This window comes from Populus alba, chromosome 9 (genome assembly GCF_005239225.2).
Source record: "Populus alba chromosome 9, ASM523922v2, whole genome shotgun sequence".
In the NCBI taxonomy this organism is placed as follows: Eukaryota; Viridiplantae; Streptophyta; class Magnoliopsida; order Malpighiales; family Salicaceae; genus Populus; species Populus alba.
Window position 1 is genome coordinate 6,676,863 of NC_133292.1, and position 21,363 is coordinate 6,698,225.

At 36.0% G+C, this 21,363-nt stretch overlaps 3 protein-coding genes and 1 long non-coding RNA gene across 4 annotated transcripts; 1 reads left to right on the forward strand and 3 right to left on the reverse strand.

Moving 5' to 3' along the window:
- Positions 1-193: 193 nt before the first annotated feature.
- Positions 194-3,646, reverse strand: LOC118027633 (calcium-dependent protein kinase 34). The gene is made up of 8 exons (XM_035031030.2): positions 2,125-3,646; positions 1,833-1,976; positions 1,600-1,752; positions 1,339-1,454; positions 1,083-1,250; positions 811-938; positions 601-700; positions 194-512 (listed from the first exon to the last, which is right to left on the reverse strand). The coding sequence occupies exons 1-8, from the start codon at positions 2,795-2,797 to the stop codon at positions 417-419; spliced, it is 1,578 nt and encodes a 525-aa protein (XP_034886921.1). The 5' UTR covers positions 2,798-3,646; the 3' UTR covers positions 194-416.
- Positions 3,647-3,780: 134 nt separating this feature from the next.
- LOC118027632 (rhodanese-like/PpiC domain-containing protein 12, chloroplastic) lies at positions 3,781-8,399 on the reverse strand. Its single transcript, XM_035031029.2, has 8 exons — positions 8,063-8,399; positions 7,829-7,945; positions 7,520-7,614; positions 6,997-7,097; positions 6,770-6,880; positions 5,956-6,064; positions 5,284-5,334; positions 3,781-4,170 (listed from the first exon to the last, which is right to left on the reverse strand). Exons 1-8 carry the CDS (start codon positions 8,286-8,288, stop codon positions 4,090-4,092), a joined length of 891 nt encoding a protein of 296 aa, XP_034886920.1. The 5' UTR covers positions 8,289-8,399; the 3' UTR covers positions 3,781-4,089.
- A 1,792-nt stretch (positions 8,400-10,191) lies between these two features.
- On the reverse strand, positions 10,192-18,505 carry LOC118027631 (protein CLT1, chloroplastic). Its single transcript, XM_035031028.2, has 11 exons — positions 17,899-18,505; positions 14,905-15,050; positions 14,179-14,216; positions 13,702-13,817; positions 13,448-13,544; positions 13,327-13,362; positions 12,886-12,936; positions 12,649-12,772; positions 11,631-11,756; positions 10,598-10,730; positions 10,192-10,374 (listed from the first exon to the last, which is right to left on the reverse strand). Exons 1-11 carry the CDS (start codon positions 18,381-18,383, stop codon positions 10,368-10,370), a joined length of 1,359 nt encoding a protein of 452 aa, XP_034886919.1. The 5' UTR covers positions 18,384-18,505; the 3' UTR covers positions 10,192-10,367.
- Positions 18,506-19,911: 1,406 nt separating this feature from the next.
- On the forward strand, positions 19,912-20,708 carry LOC140955934 (uncharacterized). The gene is made up of 3 exons (XR_012170710.1): positions 19,912-19,952; positions 20,292-20,475; positions 20,580-20,708. It is a non-coding gene; the product is annotated as an uncharacterized lncRNA (long non-coding RNA).
- The last annotated feature ends 655 nt before the right edge of the window (positions 20,709-21,363 follow it).

The window sequence follows — 21,363 nt, forward strand, 5'->3', positions numbered from 1 at the left end:
TCATCTCTTAATCTGAATTGTCACAAAAAAAATCTTGTGCTAAAGAGAAAACAGGAAGCATAAATTCTACCAAAAGAACAAAGAGTTCCTAAAAACAACATAAAATTTCTTGTTAGTAAGTCTAGAGCAATCAGAATCACAAAAACATTCCTAAACTGGAGAGGAACAAATGCAATGAAAAACAAAATGGACCCTTTACTTCCCTAAATAATCTGTAAGCAATGACTCATTTTGAATAGTTACATTGTTTAGAGATGAGAGAGACAATAGCACACTCATTTCACAGGTATACATCCACATTGAACTACCAAATTTCTGATGGCTGCTTCTGCATATCCTACAGCTTCCCCTCTCATTAAAAGAAAACAAAACTTATATAGTACTTCTGTTTTCCCTGTCATTCATCCTCTACAAACTCAAACAAATACATCATTACGCCGTTTCTTTGGATTGGCTTCGGGGTTTCCTTTTCTCATCATTGCCACAAATTCATCGTAGTTGATTCGGCCATCCTGAGAAAATATTCAGGATTTTGTCATCACAAATTGAAAATACAATATAGGATTAAAGTTATTGACTAAGATTTAATTTGGTGCTTACATTATCAGCATCTACTTCAGAAATGATTTCCTTTATGTCCCTTCCATCATGCATGCCAAATTCGCGCAGAGCTTGCTCTAGCTCTTCAGTTGTAATGTACCTACGTATATGCATAAGTTCATAAAAATGAGCATTTGTATTAGATTACCAAGGCTGCTAAACTGATGTAAAATCTAAAGAAGCAAATTTCATATTTTTTAATGTTATTACCCGCTATTATCTTTATCGAAGTGTTGGAAGGCAGTGTAAAGATGCTCTTCTCTATCCATTCTATTCATATGCATTGTTGCTGTGATGAATTCATCATAGTCTATAATCCCATTGCCATCTGCATCAGCCTGTTTATTAAGGAAGTAGGAGGAAAAACAACAGAGAAATTATTAATAGATTCTGAAGATATATAAAAGAATTCAGAATTTTGCATGACTGTCTTCTCCAACATGATGTTTTGATCTTATGCATTGAGATGGACTAGAACTTACGGCTTCCATCAATTGTTTAACTTCATATTCAGACAGTTTTGTCCCTTGCTTAGCAAGTCCTTGTTTTAGCTCTTCAAGTGTTATGGTACCACTGTTGTCAGTGTCCATGCCCTTGAACATTTCCTTCAATCCCATGATTTCTTCATCTGATAGACAACCAGCAATGACCTAATCCCGTTTTGTGAAGAGGGAAAGATAAGCACAAGTCATGCAACACATGTTTAATTTATTTCAAAATGGTGAAATTTTGTAGTACCCTTAGAGCAACTTTCTTGAAGTTATTCATTGCTTTGAATTGTTTGAGCCTACTCAACACTGCATTGTCAAGAGGAGTATCAGGAGCTTCTCCATCCTCCTTAATCCATGGATGACCTAATGAAAACCAAACACACTAAATCAGAAACCTGCTCAATAGTTACTGATGGGTGAATAATATCCTTGCATTATTACAAACTAGATGTCTTGTGAAATCACTATTGCATATCATTTGAAGATGGTAGAGCTAAAGCGCACTTACTGAGAACCTGGATGGCAGTCATCCTTTGCTTGGGGTCTGAAGCTAGCATCTTCCGAACAAGATCTTTTGCTTGAGGTGATATTGAAGGCCAAGGATCACTGGTAAAATCAATATGGCAGCGTAGGATTGCATTGAATATCCCATGTTCCGATTCTGCCAGGTTAACATTAGCATAAAAAATCTCATTGATACCATCTATGATTAGAAGAGAAAATTGGTAAAGCAAGATTTACCTGCCCAAAAAGGAGGAACACCACTTAGAAGAATATACAGCATGACCCCTACACTCCATATATCAGCTTCTGGTCCATATCTTCTCTTCAAGACTTCAGGTGCAATGTAATAAGCACTCCCAACAATGTCTTTGAACACTTCTCCTGTCAGGAAGGAAAGAAAAAAAAAAACCCGTTGTTAACACCTGTACCAATGACATGCCTGCTATTCTCCCATCCCTTTCTTCATTCATGGTCCGGTCGATATTGAGGAAAAAAACGAGAAAGAAGGTATCATGAATAGGATTGCAACCTGACTTGTAGAACACAGAAAGGCCAAAATCGGTAGCCTTGAGCGGGGAGTTCTCATGTTTGTTGAGCAAAAGGAAATTTTCCGGCTTGAGATCCCTATGGATGACTCCCATGGAATGGCAGGTGTGCACAATTTGAACAATGGTCCTAAGCAGAGAAGCTGCAGCACGCTCCGTATAATGACCTTTGGCAATAATGCGATCGAAGAGCTCTCCTCCAGCACATAGCTCCATCACCAAATGAACCGAATGTTTATCCTCGTAGGCTCCCTTGAGTTCCACAATATTAGGTTGACCCGTTAAATGGTGCATAATCTGAACCTCCCTCCTAACATCCTCCACATCCTCCTTGTTAACAAGCTTTCTCTTGGCTATTGTTTTGCATGCGAATTGCTCGCCAGTGACCTTGTTAGTACACAAATGTGTGATACCGAATTGTCCCCTACCAAGTTCTTTTCCAATGGTGTAAATGGATTTTGCATCTTCCATCGGACGGCCTAAGACAGGTCCAATAGGGGTAACCTTGGCAGGCTTAGGGGAAGCTCCTGGAGGGGGTGAAGGTGGGGTGGTGGAGGGAGCGCCCAGCTGACCATTGGTACGATTAGTAATCTCGGTGGTGTCTTCCTTGTTAGCTGAGGCATCCTGGGCACCACCTCTGGAGCAACAGTTGCCCATTGTGGAAGGGAAACAAAATGGGCGGCCGCGACAGTGGTCGTGGTGGATTAAGGAGAGAGTCCCTCAATTTTTTTTGATTGGGGGAAGGGAAGATGTGTGAGGAAAGAGAGGATTAGAAAGAGTCATAAAAATGTTAGGGAGAAAATGAGTGGAAACAGGTTGGATTTTGGTGCAAGGACTGAAAGAGGATTGACAATGAGGGATTTTAGGGTATGGCGTGTGCATAGTGTGTTGAATGAGTCTATTTTTGGCGCTTGTTCTGAAATTAGTGGGAAGCAAATAACCATTGTTGGTTGAGAGAGTTTCCCGGGAAAATTAAATGACGGTTTGCTGTCTCTTTTTAAAGTTCAGTTAGTATTCCCTATTGTGAAGATATTAATAGATCGCACAGCTAATGTCATAGTTAGCAATCTTGCTAAAATGGTGGGACAGATACCTCTGTACTTACCCACAATGAGAGTAGATTTCTGGATTTTTTTCGTTTGTTAGGAGACTGCAAACTTATCAACTGTTCTTCGCTGTGCCGTGACAGGTATTTCAAGGATTGCCCTGGCCTTATTTTACAGAGAAAATTTATTAACAGTGGTGGTCATATGAAACAGAAATATTAGATTGCTTCTCTCTGGACTGACCTTTTCAACAAAACAAAACCAGGTTGCCACATTTGCAGCATAATGCATTCCTTTTCTGTCTTTCTTCTTCTTCCTTTTTTTTTTTTTTATCGGGACCACAGTTATGGGGTTTCAACCCCTTGAAACCAGAGCAAACTTAAAGTCAAAATTTACTAATTAAACGCCAACGCCCCTGTTTCATCAAAAAACACTGCGCAAGCATCACAACTTAACCACATTCGCACTATCGCGTAGGTTCTGGTGTTTATCAGCTGAATGAACACCCACTATAATTTACTTTTTAACGGGTCATATTCCAAAAAAGTCGAAGGAGGGTGTCCTCCATAGATGCTTCCCAACTCTACTGTTAAATTATTGGAGAAAACTAATTCAATTCCATAGCCCTTCAGTGGCAAATGTATGACATCTTCTGAGTGGAAAATTCCATTTCTGGTATTAGTTACATCAAATAAGATACAGGAAACAAGACAAACTCATTCTGTTCTCTTTTCTTGGGGGAATAACTGCAGAACTCGTAAGAAAAATTTCTATAGAGAACCCTTTTATCTCATGTTCTTTCTCAAAAAACCCCAATAGCTGTTGCATACAACATCACAACAGTATCGATTCGAGAAGAGAAACAACTGAAGCAAGGTAACTCAATTACCAAAAATGGGCTTGTCAGTACGTAGGAATTGATGGATCGGCCCTGACAGCGTATGCATGTATGCCCCCGGACACATTAAATACTCTCTTGAAACCCTGAATAATCAAGAATCAATGAAACAGTGAGATTACAATCTGAACCACATTAACAAAATAAAATTAGGTGCAAAAATTGTCGAAGAATCAATTCCGTGGAGTTGGAAACAAGGGCAATTCTTCAGAAAAAATGCCTTCTGTAACCCGTACAGACTACAGAGTAGCATTTAAATGCATAAAGTTGTGGATATTGCAGAAAAAAACGGAAGGAAAGTAATAAATTTGCTGAAATACACAGAACAACCAATTGGACCCAAAAAAAAAAAGGATCACTGGCTTCTTATTCTGTTTTTTTTTTTTTTTTTTTTTTTTTTTTGGGAAAGATGCAAGGTTGTCCCAGGAAATGAAGAAGAATCACTCCTCTGGACTACAAGGGGTTGTAATGGACACTTCTGACACAATCTAAATAATGCAGAGCATTAAACAGGAAAATCAGCATGGTCTAATACAGGATCAATCAAATACTGATCGGGACCAAAGCATGTAGGGGCTAATGCAGATCCTAGTGATCAGACAGAGTGACAACTGTGGACCACAGAGACTGGTAAGATGGACTGATGTGGGATTGGACCAGAAAACGTACAAGAAAAATCCAAGGTCATCTTTAATTTGATAGTACAGATTCTAAAACAGGGAAATCAGCACAGCCTGCTTAATGCACTGTTACTTTAAAGATTCATGTGCAAAACTACAAAGGATGTCTGTGAATGGCGCAGAAAGATTGCCATTGCTACATTAAAACTCAAGGAAGATGATGCATGGAAGTACTAAAACATAATAAAGAACGATTTCATGGAAGACAGAAGCAAGCTATAATGGTGGCTGTGACACAAATCCAATTTGATGATACAGAGCATCAGATAATTATCATGGCTTCTTTTCCCTGAAAATTGAAAGATGGCGTTTCCCAACGGGGCATTTCAACTTAAATTTATAGATGACAAAATCAAGTACTAAGATGATATTCCTTCTGAAATAAGCTTTAACAACATACTAAAAAGAACACAGTGAAATAAAAAGATTACAATGCTTGTTTCCTTGTGGTAGCTCACAACCCCTACAGCAATTTATTTATCGTTACTAAAGAAAAGAAGTATAAAAGATAAAGTTTACCTGAGACTGCAACCACTTAGCAACCTGTAGTGACCGCATCCCATGGTGACACTGGAAACAAAACATTACTTAGCATTCTAAAAAAAGGAGTGGCTTTTATCTATGTTCAAACTCATTAGGAGAAAATTAACCGAACAGCATAAAGATATTAACCAGATCAATTGCTATCTCTCAAAAGTTGAGATTGTCTAAGAGCAGGCATAATTTAGTAATACTACCAAGCATCCTCAACAAAAGAAATTGCTGCGATAGTAAATAGATTTTTCTATAATTCATACCAATGAAATTAAAGGCATTTGTCACAGCACTCCAGGAAGATCAATAAAGTATATGGCAAGGCAATTAGAAAATACAAAAGAATATAAAACTGCAGCAAGATTACCACAAAAGTGACTATCTCGGTTCAGACTATAGGCTATGCATCACATTATAAACTTTGGAACACCCATTAGCAGCAATGCTCTTAAGAAAAATAGTGAATACGCCAAAAAAAATCTCCCTCTTGTCAATAGGAAAGGGCATAAAAAAACTGAAAAAAAGCCCTGTTTATTAAATATATGTGGAAAATCAGTACAGATAAGATGCTTCATATCATAACATGTCTTCATTTGTATGAAATAAGATTATACAATAGAGAGGAAACTTTATGCACTAAATGACAAATACACGCACCATAACATAAGTTTCCTTTTCAGGATCAAACTTGGTTGTAACTTCTGGTCCCCAGCTTCCAAACTGGCGGAGGGGAAGTACTTCAAAACCTGGCAATGAAGCTTTGGCCCTATCATGTAGAGATGATCAGAGCAGTTAAAACTTAAAATGTAAATCACTGGAAAGGGAACAAAACAAAAAGGAAACGAAAAGCAAATTAGAAAAAGAAAAAAAAAGGGGATACCAAAAAATCTTAGAGCACGCATATTGTCATGCACCCAACAAGGAGATATGGTGAGAGCTGCCTCCCTTCCCCTCCACCAGATTTTTTTGCTTAAGAACAAACCTCAATTTCATGGATTATAAACATTTACCCATAACTCCTTATCTCGCAAGTTGACAATTGCAAGAAGACCTGCTATGTATAATCCACTTAATCCTCTAATTAAACTGACTGCTGAATTAGATCCTTTTCTAGAAAAAAATACTGCAAAGTAATCAAGTTCACGCAAGATCCCTAAATATGCAGACAGTGCTTACAATTCTTCCCTTACTATGGATGATTGTCGGATGTACAATATCAACCTATAACTTCTTTAATCCACACAATACTTGGAAAAAACTGCTCATATTTAAATCATCACCCAAAGAATAATAACAAGATTTCGAACTGAAACATGCTATAGTTATAAACACAGTAAAATCATGAAGGATAAAAATATCAAGAATTTGGAGGACATGTCAGTCATCTATAAAACTTAATTTCAGAAAGAAAGAAAAAAAAAAAAAAAAAGGATGCTTGAGTAGGAGAGTAAAATACAAAAAGAGAGCATACACTTCATCAGGTTCTCGAACATCAATCAATTGAGCTTCTTTGGCAAATGTAGGATCTTGGATTTTTACATGGAGCTCATCTGCTTGAATTTCCCCAAGTAGAGATTCTTCCCTGGTAGCACAATTTACAGATTCAAAAGAAACAAATTCATGGAAAAGTACGAGTAGGTGCCAATACTGCCTTCTCTTTGGCACAGAAATCAAATGGAATAGGATTTTTTAGCATACCTCTCAGAAAGAACTTGCAACAAATGCCACCCAAATTTAGTTTTACACCTTACAACTTTGTTCAAAGGGGCACTAAAAGCAGCTTCCTCAAATTCTGGTACCTGTGACACATGAACATTAATTATCAAAGTAGTCGCCAGGTAAAGTTGAGTTATTCGTATCTTTGGTGTCTTGAGTGTGAGTAAAGCCAATCCATCCATCTACACTTAAAATGGTAAGGCAAATCATTGAATTCATTGGGCAGTTCATTAAAACTGAGCTTCCTAAGGTACCAGGACTTGTTTGCCAAATTTGCAGATGAGGCCACCAACTATGATATAACCACTAAACTTATTAACAGCATGCTCCTACCTTCCTGGCAAGAAATGGAACAGCAATGCAACTTAAAAAACCATACTCTCGTTAAACCATGTGTTCCCTGGTGAACCTCCCATTAGTGAATACAAAATACCAACCAGGAATTAAGGAATTAATTTAAAATTTTCAACACGCATGAAAATGAATTTCATCGCAATCCACATACCATTTGCCCTTTTCTAACCCAGCCAAGCATCCCTCCTTCTTCTTTTGATGGACATAATGAGTATTCCACTGCAAGGTCACTCAAATCCTCTCCTCCTTAGAATGGAAAAAAGAACAATAAAAAATGAGTTTTATAATAAATCTTGTATAATAGTTTAAACCGCATAACACACACTCTTTTCTATTTTTTCCAAAGAAAGACACCCTTTTATCGCCATATAAATTATCAATGCAGTCTTGATATAAAAATAAAACATCAATTCAAGAAGCAAACTCTGCATCGTACATCAAATGTATAATAGTGACTAACCTCCTGAAATTCTCTGTTGAAGCTCCAACAAAAGCTTGAGGTCATCTTCTTTAACAAGCAAGTGCTGCACCAATAACTCTCTTCCACCTCCAGTGCCGCTCCCAGAACTAAACGAAGCTGAAACAGAGCACAAAATAATCAAAACTTTTGATGCAAAGTCCCATTATGTATGCTTAACAGACCAAATTAGGAAAAAAGAAACATAGGGTTTTTGATAGAATTGCCCAGATGTACCTTTGGGACAAGGGTGGTGACCCAACATTGGTAAGAACCTTTTGAAGGAGATAGGAGATGAATTGGGTGGTGCTGTTTTTGGAAGGAAATTATGAAGTGGAGCGAATGTAGAGAGTTTGTAAAGGTGAGGAAGTGAAGAAGACAGTGAGAGGGCGGGGATCAGAGAGATTTTGAGAGCAGAGAGTGCTGGTGTTGCTACTGGTGGGATGTGAGATGCTCTTAACATTGCTTCTTTTTTGTCTTTTTTTCAAGCTTTCAGAGTTAGAGAGACAACAGGGAATTGTGCGTGTCACCCTGCAATGTAATGGTTCGACAATACCAATGGAAGTGATGAGTTCGAAGGAGAAAAACAGAATAAGAAACAGTGATCATTGTATGAGCCCATGGAGATAATAGGCCCATGCTGACAGGATGTGGCCTGGTTTAGGAGCTTGTTCGAGGAGCCCATACTCTTGCATAATTTTTCCAAGTTTCTGGACCTCCATGAACATGAATCCATCCTTCCTTCGGCTATTATGAACGGTAGCGGGTTATCTATTAACGACAATGATGTCTATGTCGAGCTCACTGTCTGCCATTGTTGTCTCTTGTTACATCATGGTTGCTACAGGATAAGTTGCGGGACCTTTTTGGTTTGTAAGCCGGCTGATTACCAGACATTTTTGCAAAACTAACAACGTTTTAACCTCTCTTACACTAAGCAAACAGAGCTTTCTATACGCCTCTCGTCCTCTCCAGAACAGCTAGAAGCCTCGTTTGTAGGAACTCTTCTTGTTCTTTCCCCCTACTTCATGGCAGGGGAATGACCAGTAAGAATATAGTCTCATATATAAAGTGTTGAATCGTCATATTAAAGCCTGAGATAACATGCATGAATCCCAGAGAAAAATAGAATTTTTAACACAGAAATCTCAATCCATTCTAAAATTCTTAATGATTTTGCCGAAAAAAAGATAGCATCTCTATTCTAAAATTCTCGATCCATTCTAAATTTTTAATTTATATCTTTAACACCTGAAATGGTTTGGTGCCAATATGTTAAAAGAGATCGCATCTCTATTTTATAATTTTTTAAACATCTGGTAAGTTCATAATTTCTTCTTCCAAAGTATAATCTATCTCCTTTCTGCTATTCTATTTTATTTTAATGAAATTGATATAAAAACAAATTAAAATTTATCCTAAGAACAAAGCAAACTTTCATCCATCTTGATGTTTACCGGTGTCCAAATAGCATCTAGTGTCCGAAAAAAAAATCTATCGGAAAATTATTCTTAATATCTTATAATTTAGTTGATTTTACATTTTTCTGAAGTGTTTTGAAAAATTAGGGTAACAAAAAATTTCAAATCTAATAAAAAAAAAACCAAAATACACTATATATATATATTGAAAATCAACCCAAATGACATGTCATTTTCCTCTCGTCAATCGAAAGAAAATCTTCTCACTGAAAAATTAGTTTATCTCCCCTCCCAAACCCAAGTCAAACAAAAAAAAGTAGTGATTGTAATTGATTTTTCTCACGATTTCGGTTTAGTGTGATCATTTCTTCTCATTGCTGGAATCCCGCACAAGCTTCATCAAAATCCAGCTGCGAAGCGGCAACACCCATTTCTACATCTCGCAATTCAAGATTTCTATTATACATTTTGGTAATAACGGTTTCAAGGATTGTGTACGGGGGTGGGTAAAAAGATAAAAGTAGACATAAGTCTTACTCATGAACAAGATAAAGTGAATTGCCTTTTCTTTGAATTTTTAATTTGGTTTTGTATATTGTTGTTATTTGTTAAAGAATTTTGGCATTGACAAGAACTGGGTCTTGATAATTTGAAATGGCCTTTAGGTAACGGTAAATTATACAGTGGATTCCCCGGAAGGAAGGCTGGGAAAAGTTGAATAGAGATGGTGCTGGTAGGCGGCAGAAAACAGGATTGAGACGGGGTAGAACCGGTTACAAGGCGGAGCTTCTGGAGGGAGGTGGATTCTCAATCAGTAATGCATGTCATCACAGATAGCAGAGACAGCAACGGTCCTTGTGACAGGATACTATTTCGTTGAGTTGCTGTCCCCTTCTGTTACTCTGAGTCTTGACTTCTCTTTCCTTGTTAGTTAAGACTTCCAAATTTGAACAAATTCACAAGCATAAACAAACTGAAGTGCAATAACCTATAAACATTGAGATAGTACCTGCACTAGGAGAACCCTTTTTTTTTTTTTTCCTAAAACAATAAGGTGGGCAATTTCCCTGAAAGGCCTTCGCCACTGTTCCTCTACCAAATGTTATCTTGGTTTTCCCTGCTCAGAAACTTATCATGGATGTGCATTAGCAGTTTTACATTGACCAAAAAATTGCACTTGTTATTATAACAACAGAAGGAATTACAACGACAATGTCAACATTCTTCTTTTTTTTCTTCCAATTATTATCTGTGACCGAAAATCCAGTCGACACCATTTTCTGAGGTTGAAAACGGAAATGATGACAAAAACAACGATGTATTGTAATTGGGTGACCAAAAGAAGCTCTACCTGGATGGTGTCCAGGCATAGATGAGCAACCCCAAAACAAGGACGATGGCTCCTGCGACAAAGCCAGTTGGAAGGGAGGATGCGACTCCAAGATAAGGCAATGGCAATGTGAACACATACACAGCTATTGGTACTGCCATATACAACAACACAAGGGAAAAACCAATTATCAGTTGAATAAATACATGGTACAAATCAGCAAGAGAAAGTGTTGAACAATTATTCTCTGATAATAGATAGCTTCATGGAGTTGCAGCAAACCTATATGAAAGCTATCTTCATTGTATTTATGCGGCAGAATATAGTAAATTGTGAGATAGAAGAGCCATTCTGCAAAGTTATTCAAATTAACCTCTCCATTTACTTCCTAAGTACCATGCCGACAAGTGTCATAAAGATTAAAGGCACTTTTGAGGAGTACTTTATGCGACTGTATTGGCACTTAAATGAAGCCACGCATTTTGATTGAAGTGTTGTTTGATGGCAATGTTTAACATGGATCGTTAGGGTGCTTGTTCCCAAGATCCCAAAATGACAGGATTAAGAGTGTTCCTATGAACAGTAAAAGTGGACGTTCATCATAGACTAACTAGTGATTCGTGCTGAGATGTGAAACAGTTCTTTTGTTTTCGAAAAGCAAAAACAGTTGGTAATACCAAACAGGCCCAACGATCATATAACTTTTCTAGAACAGAAAGTGGTCTCATTTATGGCCATGTTAGGTCATTCGAGGAAAACAATTAAGCCCAAAATTATGTATGATTGGCTAAGGGAACACATGTTGCACAGTTTTCATCCATTCACACTGCATATCATAATGGCTCCAGCTGAGGGCTTCCATGTGAAAAGTTTGTCGCCCCTTCCAAATTCTCCAAAAGACAACAATCCCATCAAAGTACATCTAACATGGGATCCAAATGCAACTGCGGTCCTTATTTTTGGGTTAGGTGACTGATAGGCTTCAAACTTTTGGATTAGGTTATTGAAAGTTGCAGCTACTTTGATTAGGAAAAAAAAATAGAGAGAAAAATACCAGAAAATGTGGAAGCAAGGGAAGACACAACAGCAGAAGAGATCTTGAGGAGATGCAGTAATGAGATGTTAAACCCCATGTTGACAATCACAAACAACAAAGGAAGCAGAGGTGCACCATCACATCCTGTGGACAACCAAGTTTAAAAGAAATAAAATGTTACATCATCATAGCATTAGACTATAACTGTACCATTACGAAAAAGGAAGATTATAAAAGCTTGCCCAAATTTCAAACTCCATTCATGTCACAATGTTATGCTCTTCTCTATATTTTACAAAAATATATCTCTTATGCTTGTTACGGTACTGTAGAAATGAGCCCTCCCACACATGAAAGTGAGAGGTTGAGATGAGGTGTAGCGTTATATCACATTCCAATTAACAGAAAGCAAACTTCTGCAATGTATAAGCTTAACCATTTAGCATCAGCTATATGAACATCAATTTAAGAGGATGCCTTTTCTAATATGTATAAAATAAATTCAAAAGAGTTTTTACAATTGTATTTACATTCTATCCTCACATGCATGTTTTACTATTTTTTAAATTTTCACCTTTAATACAACAACAACGAAGCCTCAATCCTAAACTAGTTGGGGTCAGCTGTACAGATCCTTTTGCATCATTCTACCCGATAACACACCAAATCCCGAGATTTAAAAAGTAAATGTTTGAATGGCAATTACATAAGAGAGAAAATTAAAATACATCACACAGATAAACACCATAGTTTCAATAAATATATTTACATAAATAACCAAGGCAGTGGAGTAACCTCAATTGTTCAAATCATTCAAAACAGTGTTATAATTGAGATAGAACATGAAGAAACTAATTCTTGATACAGATAATACAATGCAGCTTTAATTCCTCTCAAGAATCTCTCAAACATGATTAAAAGCATCCAATTAAGTTACATTTATACAGGTTTATGACACATTATACTGACTTTAGCTGTGACAAATATTGAAACAAAATTAATCAATAAGATGGTGTATTAATAAATCATAGCTTACCACTCGATAAACTGCCAATGTTTAGAAAGCAAACTGCCCCATCTTTAAGATAGTTTGGAAGCTGACTAAATGGTATACCCCATAATTTCGACATAAATGGTAGAAGAAGGCATACAAACAGCGCCTACAGAACATGTAGACACAAAAAATTTAGACTTACACTCATGCTGCAATCAAAAGACAACTGTTTAAGTGATAGCAAGAACTGAGGATTTTAAATCATCGCAGAGTACCTACTTGGAAAGCAGATCCATAGGAGTTTATTACAAATAGATCTACAGAACCCCCCTGCAATTAATGGAACAACATTGTCTTAATATAACATCAAGATCTAAAAGAAAAGGTACTGAAAGAGGCAGAAGTAGCTACTCATCCAATTTCATTTCCATGCATACAAGATAATTTGGCAGCTTCTAATCACCTATGACAATGATCATCTCTTTTTAAGATAGCAACTGAATTAAATCAGTTTTCTGTTCCCATTACTGAAAATGAAATTGAGTTTGAAAACATTGATGCCATGTTGAAATTTAAACCCCCCCGCAAAAAAAAAAAAAAAAAAAACACATCAATAGTGTCTTGAAATGAAATAAAAGTTGAATACAACTTCTTTCTCTTGCCAAAACGTTCCTGATGGGTCTCAGAAACCAAATATGCGCTATCAATTTTAGAACATACCTTTAACTGCTTAGCAGCATCCAAGAAAATGACTTCCTACAAATAAAAAAATTACGGTTTGTTACAGAACAGCTATACATGCATGGAACTCTTAAGTGCAATAAATGTTTAGAATGCCAACCTTGAGCACTGTATCTGCGGCTTGTAAGAAAAAAGAGAACATCATCAAAAGACTCCAGAATATACCAGCTTCCTTTAACGAACCAGCACTCGGTCCACTGCAGAAGTACATGTAGCCATGCAATTGAAATACTCAAACTACAACTGGTGAACAATGCAAACTGGTATCCTTCTGGGCAATCAGACAATAATTTGTAGATTTCTAAACACAAGATTACAATTAACATGCCTCTCGGTTTGGATAGAAAAGTTTACCTTGCCACAGTTATTATTACACCAACGGCAACTAAGAAGCATCCAAGCAACTGGTTGACTTTATATCTCCTTCCAAGAAAAATAGTGGACAAGAGAATCTGCCATACAAGAAAGGTCTGCAGGAAAAGTAATGGACAAAATTAACTAGCCAATTGTTGATAATCTACCATTTGAAAACAAGAATGGTTCAGATAATTGTGAGCTTCTGAATTTTGTTAACAGAGAGTTCATCACATTATAGTATGAAGTATACATTTTGCTTTACTATATCAGGATACCTTTTGCATTAAAATCAATTACTTTCACACTTCTAATGTTTTAGCCTCCAACTTCAGCCTTCAGCTCTCAAAGTTTTCTTAGTTTAAAGCGTGTTATTCAAGAATAACAAAATAGTAGCTAAATTGGTTGAAGAAAAAAAGGATTCTAATTAACGTAACGTCTCAAGAGAAAACAACCTATCTAATGAATGAGTCTTACCTGAGACAAAATTGGAATTGATGCTCCGGAAAGAATTGCTGATTCAAGGCAGAAGATTACAAATAGAGTGGGTCAGATTTTGAAAGAATTTTTATCCGCAACAAACTCATGAAACTAGATACAAAATGTTTTAGTAACAATCAGAGAAGATAGTGTTAGCAGTCAAAGAAACATATCTTATGCACCTGAAGAAAATTATAAACATATTGTCCTGAAATTAATGTTCCAGAGAAACGTAAAAATAAGAAATGGCATTCTTGAAGGGTACTTCAACAACATATGTATAGAATCCTGAGATTGAGCATCAGATATGTTTTTCGGTATGTATATGACAAGTGAAGTTCAATCATCAATGGACAAGAAGCTCATACTATTTCAAATATGCAGTGTGCTTCGCTGATTCCTTTAAATGAAAGAAGTGTAAGAATTAGGCTAAAACAGGTCTGAAATTACAAAAATCCAAAAGGTATACTAGTAGGTGCAGATTAGTGATTGAGCTGAATAGCATAAAAGGATCTATATAGCTAACCCCGGCTACTTTGGGACAGAGGCTTAGTTGTCATTGTTGTCTATTAGTACATCAATTTTTTTATGAAGGATGCTGCGCCACGGGTTAGGAGGACAAATTTTAAAGAAAAAATCAATTTAAACCATAAAATTTATATTGGAAGTATCACAGTATCACAATGAAGTGAAACATCATCAGATAATAATGAGACATAATACCTCCAGCTGCCATTCCAGTTGCAGCTCCAAGAGCTTCTAAGAGTCCAACAAGAAGATACGGAGCTTTTGGCATAGAAAGCATCTCATCTGTAACGATGCCAGCACGGTGCCGAATATGCAAGATGGTGAAGTATACAATAACATATCTGAAAGAAAAAGGAAAAAGAAAAATATTGAGCAAAATAAGATCCATTTGAGTTCATCCTGAAATTTTGGAGGCAGAAAAAATTTAATCACCCCTGACAGCAATGTCATTAATTACATCTAAATGCTCCTGACTTCTTTACTAAAAGCTCCTAAATTTTAATTTGATTTGTGAATCAATCATAAGAAATGGAGATTGGAAAAATTCAAAAAGAGAGTAAAAGAAAGAAAATGTACATTATAATTAATAATGCTTCATTATTAGCATTAGGAACTTTCAGAAATAATTAAGAAAATCACATTGTAAAACTTTACATTCTGAAATATGTTTTTCTTTAAACCTTCATGGACAAACTCATATATTTCTTAGTAAATTATCACTCATCCATGCAAAATTCATGAAACATTTATCTAATTAAGCCAAGGATCCACAATCAATCGTTGATTTCTACAGCATGTCTAAAATTCTAGGAAACAATAAGACGCATGCTCCACATTTTGACAGTGAGAACCCCATAGTTTTGGTTACTAATTGCCAAGGTACATATCAATGAAGTTTGATGATGGAATGTGGACTGTTTTCTTCCTTTTTACCTCTGTTTTTTTTTTTTTTTTTTTGTTATGATTGTGGTTGATAGTTGATAAACCATCAAATATCAATCCCTTCCTTTTCTTCTGTTTTCCTTTTGGTTGAATAAACCACTAAATTTTAATGGGACCCTGAAATTATCAAGTCCATTAGCTAAAGGACCAAAAAACCCAAAAGAAAAGGGTCCCGTCAGGAGGGTTAGTGTGACTTTCAAAGAAGTGAAGGGCATATGTGCAATTTGACAAGTATGATGTGAAATGCAAAAGTTGTTTCCGGACCACAAACCAAAAGCTAAGGGAGAGGAATTAGACTATGAAATTAGAAGATCACATGGCCCACCCAATGTTGTCAAAGTGCCCACTTGACATGAGCTGTGGAAGAAGAAAGAAACTGCCGGTGATGAATGATGATAGCGTTTGCTTTCTTTCTGTCATGGAAATCTATGTGGCGATGAACAAACGTTTTCTACTCTTCATGTAAGGCTCTCATTCGCATTGGACCCACAAGGCACAATTACGTGCACAAACCCATTTTTTCTTTCTTTTTCAGCTCTGAGAATAGCTCCAAGATTCCTAAAGTCTCGTTTTCTTTTTTTCTTTTTAATTATTTATTATATAATAAAGCAGCAATAATTTTCACAGAAAGAGAAGAGAGTTCACAATTCTCCATTAAGCATGATTGTCACGGCCACATTCAAAAGGTGCAAATAGACAAATAAAGCCTCCAGCATCTTCACATTTTTGACGTAGCACAGCTTTTTACACTATTATAAAGCTCGATCATTCTTTCAACCGAGAATATTCTTATTTGGTTCAGAAGGTTGTGCATCCAGTATTATCGCACACAATAGTCATAAATATGAAAGATCTAGTCTCCATTAATGAAAATTAGCCTGAAAAAAACCTTGAAAATTTATGACTCTTATTAATTAGTTGGACTCGGTGGTTAGAAAAATTGTGGGGAAAAAAGGACGAAAATAGGAGGCTGATAACTCTAACATTATGTACATTATGTTTGGTTTGCGTGCGAGAAGGGTAAGAAAGGATAAGGAAAGGTAAAGATGGAATACGAACCGTCCCCTTATTTAGATATAAATGAGGGAAAATGAAAGTTGTGAACTTATTTGTAAAAGAGAAGGTTATGAACTTCATTCTTGTTTGGTTGGGGGATGGAAAGTAAAGTTTAATTTCATAATTATTAATATATCCTTTATTATTAAGTTTTTACTTTATTAATGAAAGAAATCAAGGAGGCTAGCTTATGACCAGTGACATGTTGTTGATAAAAGAAAATATATGCAAAAATAAAATACTTAAAAATACAGCTTTGACAACATTTATAAGATAATATGAAAATTATTCAAACAAATCCAAATTAAATATAAAATCCAGCACATGATTCCGTGTACAACCCAGCTTGTAAAATAATCAAAATAAATTACTATCATAGCAAATCTATCAATATGATTGGTTGTCTCAAAAGTTGTAATGCCTTCCCTTTCCTTCCCTTTCAAACCCACCCCTCAAAACCAAATACGGCGAGAAAATTCAAATGCTCCACGCCTCCACCCATAAATTAACACTCCCTAAATGGTCAACAAAAATAATTATCATGTCCTATAGCGATGTTGCTATCCCCACGGTCCACATTCATGAGCATGTCTTATAAACTATTAATTCTAAGTTTTGCTCTTAAATTCTTGAAGTTATTAAAAAAAACCAAGAGTAAAATGTAGTTGTTTCCTTTTCCTGCGAAAGTGACTTGAAATTAAGTAATTGAATTCTGGAACCACACAATAATTTGAGGTTATCTATCCACGGAAAAGGATAGTAAAAAAATGAAGGGTCGGTGAAAAAGGTCAAAATACATAGTCAGAAACCACATGCAAAAAATGAAGCAAAATATTGAATTGAACTTGTTGTCGTGTTGCTCTGTGGTAAAGGACAAGTGTAAATGTGTAAGACATTCCAACTGGGACGACGTCTGTGACACTTGTAATAATTATAAAAGCCCCCAATTTAATTTTGGATCCATTCCACCAGCTTCCTAAGTGTTTATTTCACTCCCAAATATTAATTCTCTTGTGCTATTTTAAAAATAATAATAATAATTACTTTTTTATTTTGCTAAATATGCAATCTGGACGTGCATTATTATTGAAAAAAAATATGAAAGTATTTGAAGACGCGGCACTGAAAATATCAAAATGGAAGGAAAAAAAACGGAATAAATAAACAGTTAGCAGAAAAAAAATCAATTACCCGAAAGTAGCGAGCTGAGCTAGAAAGAAGGGGTAATGCTTGAGAGGAAGTAGAGCCAGCTTATACAGCACCCGATTCCCTACCCCCAACACTACCGTAACCGCAGCTGCAACCGCCACCTCTACCGTTCGGTCCTCCTTACTCGTGCTATCTCCCCCGCTTATTGTCCTCTTTCCATTAATCTCAACCGTCCGATCTATACTCTGTACCACGCCTTCCACCGTCTGATCTCCCACCAAACACGCGCATGGCCCCGCCTTTTCAGCTTCATTTCCACCCCCCGATCGGTCCCCTGGTTCAACTGCCTCGATTATGAATGATCTGGAGTACTGCCTTGATGATCTCAGGAGAATTCCTGGCTGTTGGTTTATGGAAATTCGTTTTAGAGGTAGAGAGAGAATATCTGCCGTGCTTCGTTGCCTTGATTGTGCCGGTCCGCTTGGTAGCGTGGGCCCCGTTGTTAACCGCCGGAAACATGACGTCATTATGATTTTAAATCAATATTCTGTGGGTCGAGAAATAGAAGACAGAAGCGAAAATTTGGAGGGAGAGGGAGAGAGAGATGGGGGGAAATGAGAAAGGTTAGTTGTTTATATATTGCTCAGTGAGAGAGGATACTTTTAAGAGAGGAGAATATTTAACAAAAATAATAATTGGAAGTGGGAACTATTTATTGTTGGCGATGACAAAGAGGAGGTCAATTGCAGAATGATTCAGCACATGTTTGGTGTGGATTGGGTAGTTTTGGCCGCTTGGGTAAAAATTTAAGATGTTTTAAAAAAAAAAAATTATTTTTTAATTTGATGATATTAAATATAATTTTTAAAAAAATATCTATATTATTTTAATTTATTTTTAAATAAAAAATATTTAAAAAAACAATCAAACTCTCGTGCACTCTCGTCATGGAGAAGTATGTCAGCACTTGTCATTCACCAGAGAGTAAAGTCAGAAAAAATGATATTAAATTTTTACCCACACTTGCACAGGAGAATCAGAAAAAATAAAAAATTATTTTTGTTTTTTCACATCTCATACATGCAATGTATGTCAGCACTGTTCATTAATTTCTAAAACAAGAAATGTCCCTTTTCAGATTTTCTCCTTAATCATGCCTTGACACGTTAGATTCAATGGAATAAAAATGGAACGCTCTTTTGTGCCCTGTTTGGCATGCAGATCAGACCTGTTTTTTTAAAAAATTTTAATTTTTTTTTATTTATTAAAATTGAGTGTGTTTGTACTTTTTGGATCTTTTTGATGTACTGATATCAAAAATAATTTTTAAAAAATAAAAAAACATTATTAACATACTTTTTCAGACATGAAAAAGTTATTTGAAAAACAATTACTACCACACTCTTAAAAACCATTTCACTGCTAAAAAATGACGGTGACGGTTACTCCGGCGGTTGAGAGTTTGAAGTCCTCGGATATTGATGCACTGATCTTTGATCATCTTGTTTGCCTTCTCTGAAATGGATTTTTAATAGAATTGAAAGGGAGGGGGGAAGAGAGAGAGAGACACAACCAATCAATTACTTGAAAAGGTGGGAAAAACCATTGAAGTAGAGAGTGGTATAAATAAATAATTAAATATAATAGCTACATTTGTCGTAGTCTGTTGGAGGAAATTACAGCTCAACCACCGCATGAAACACCATCTAAATTCAGGTATTAGCTTGAATGAAGGGCAATCAAGGGCAGTAAGAGAAACTTGAACGAGTTATCTGCCATGATTAATTCACCTACAACTCTCGATCATGTACAGGCATCCACCTCTTCTAGCTGTTGCAGATGATTAAGTTTGCGAGAGGAAAGGCACCATTCCTTGTGAATGCCTGCAGCAGATCGTAGAGCTGGATCGCTCCGCCCCTAGTCATCTTCACCATCTTGATCTTCAAACAAGTCTTCGGCTGGGTCATACACAATCATGCCAGGTGCTATTAGCAACTACCACCTTTGCATACCACAAAACTCAGCCATAAACTTCGTTAACGATAGAGGCAGCCGTACAGGCCATGACTTTTTACAAGCACTCGCTAGATGCTCAGGTAGACTACTGCACCAGTATACTTACAGAAAATGAACAAGCTTCGTCCATTTTGTCTTGTTTAGCATTCCGGTCGACTGTATTTATAAAAAAAAGTTTTTGATTTTTTTTAAATTTCAAATTATCTTTTTATGTGTGTTTTTAAATTCAAAAATAAATTCCCAGCAATGCAACAAATGCTTTCCCTAATAGCACCCATCCATGCAACCCAAGAGAACAGAACCCGATCGTTTTTGACGACAAACAATTCAAAAACCACTTTCCTCTTCAAAAACCAGATCGTTTCTGGCTTCGTTTTGTAGGGGCTTATTAGTTGCGATGGTTTTTTTGATATTTCAAGGCTAGAGAGAGCTTTCTTTTTTTCTCGGAGAAGGGATGGGGCCCATGGGGGGTTGTAGCTTCAAGGCTAGGTGAGAAGCTTTTCGTTTGCTTCATATTGATTGCTGAGACGGTCAACGACTCATTCCTCTCAGAGTCTCAGGCTGTGGGGTTTCATTGAATTTATTGAACTTGGTCTCTGTGTGGTAAATTCTCAACTTTCATTTTATTTTCTTTGAAAAGGTTGTGATCAAAGCTTTTTGAGATTTTTTTTCTATATATTTTGAATTTGATTTTGTATGGTTGACAGATTTGACAGCTGATTCAAGTTCTTCTCCGAAGGTAAATGATATCTTTTGAACTTTCATGTTTTATTCATTTGAACTTTCATTAAAACGTTGCCCCGCAGGGTTGAATTTTTATTTTTTTATAAGAGATAATGTTTAAAAAAATGATTTCATGAAAAAGATTAAATTAACATTAATTATCCAATCAAAATCATAGTTTATTTCATAAAATCAAGATAATTTAATAAAAAAAATAGAAAAAACCACAAAATTCATTCACAAAAAACTATTTCAAATAATAAAATAAATAAATAAATAAAACAAAAAATAATATCAAGTAACATTAATTTTTAAAAAAAATTCATTCAAAATTAACTTTTTAAAAAATATTTTTAAAAATATAAAGACAAACAAACATTAAAAAAAAAAGCAATATTGTTTTGCTTATTTTTTGAAAAAACAGGTGACACTTGTTTACGTCAATATCCTGCGATAAATTAATGACAATGATAAATCCATAGTTTTTATTTCTCTCTGACATAAAATATAATGTCAAATTATTCAAAGAATAGAATCCACAATAAATTAATAAAAAATAAATCAGGTAGTCAATATATTCGCTCGCACATGTGCGCGTGTGGCTGGTTGGATTGGTGAAGCGGGAAAGACAATTGCGTCTCTGTGTTGCAATCAAGATAATGTTCGTCAAAAATTCAGAATAATTGTTACCGGAATAACAAATATGCTCCAAGACATTTGCATCCGATAAACACCTTGAATTTTTATTTTTCTTTCACTACTTGGCGT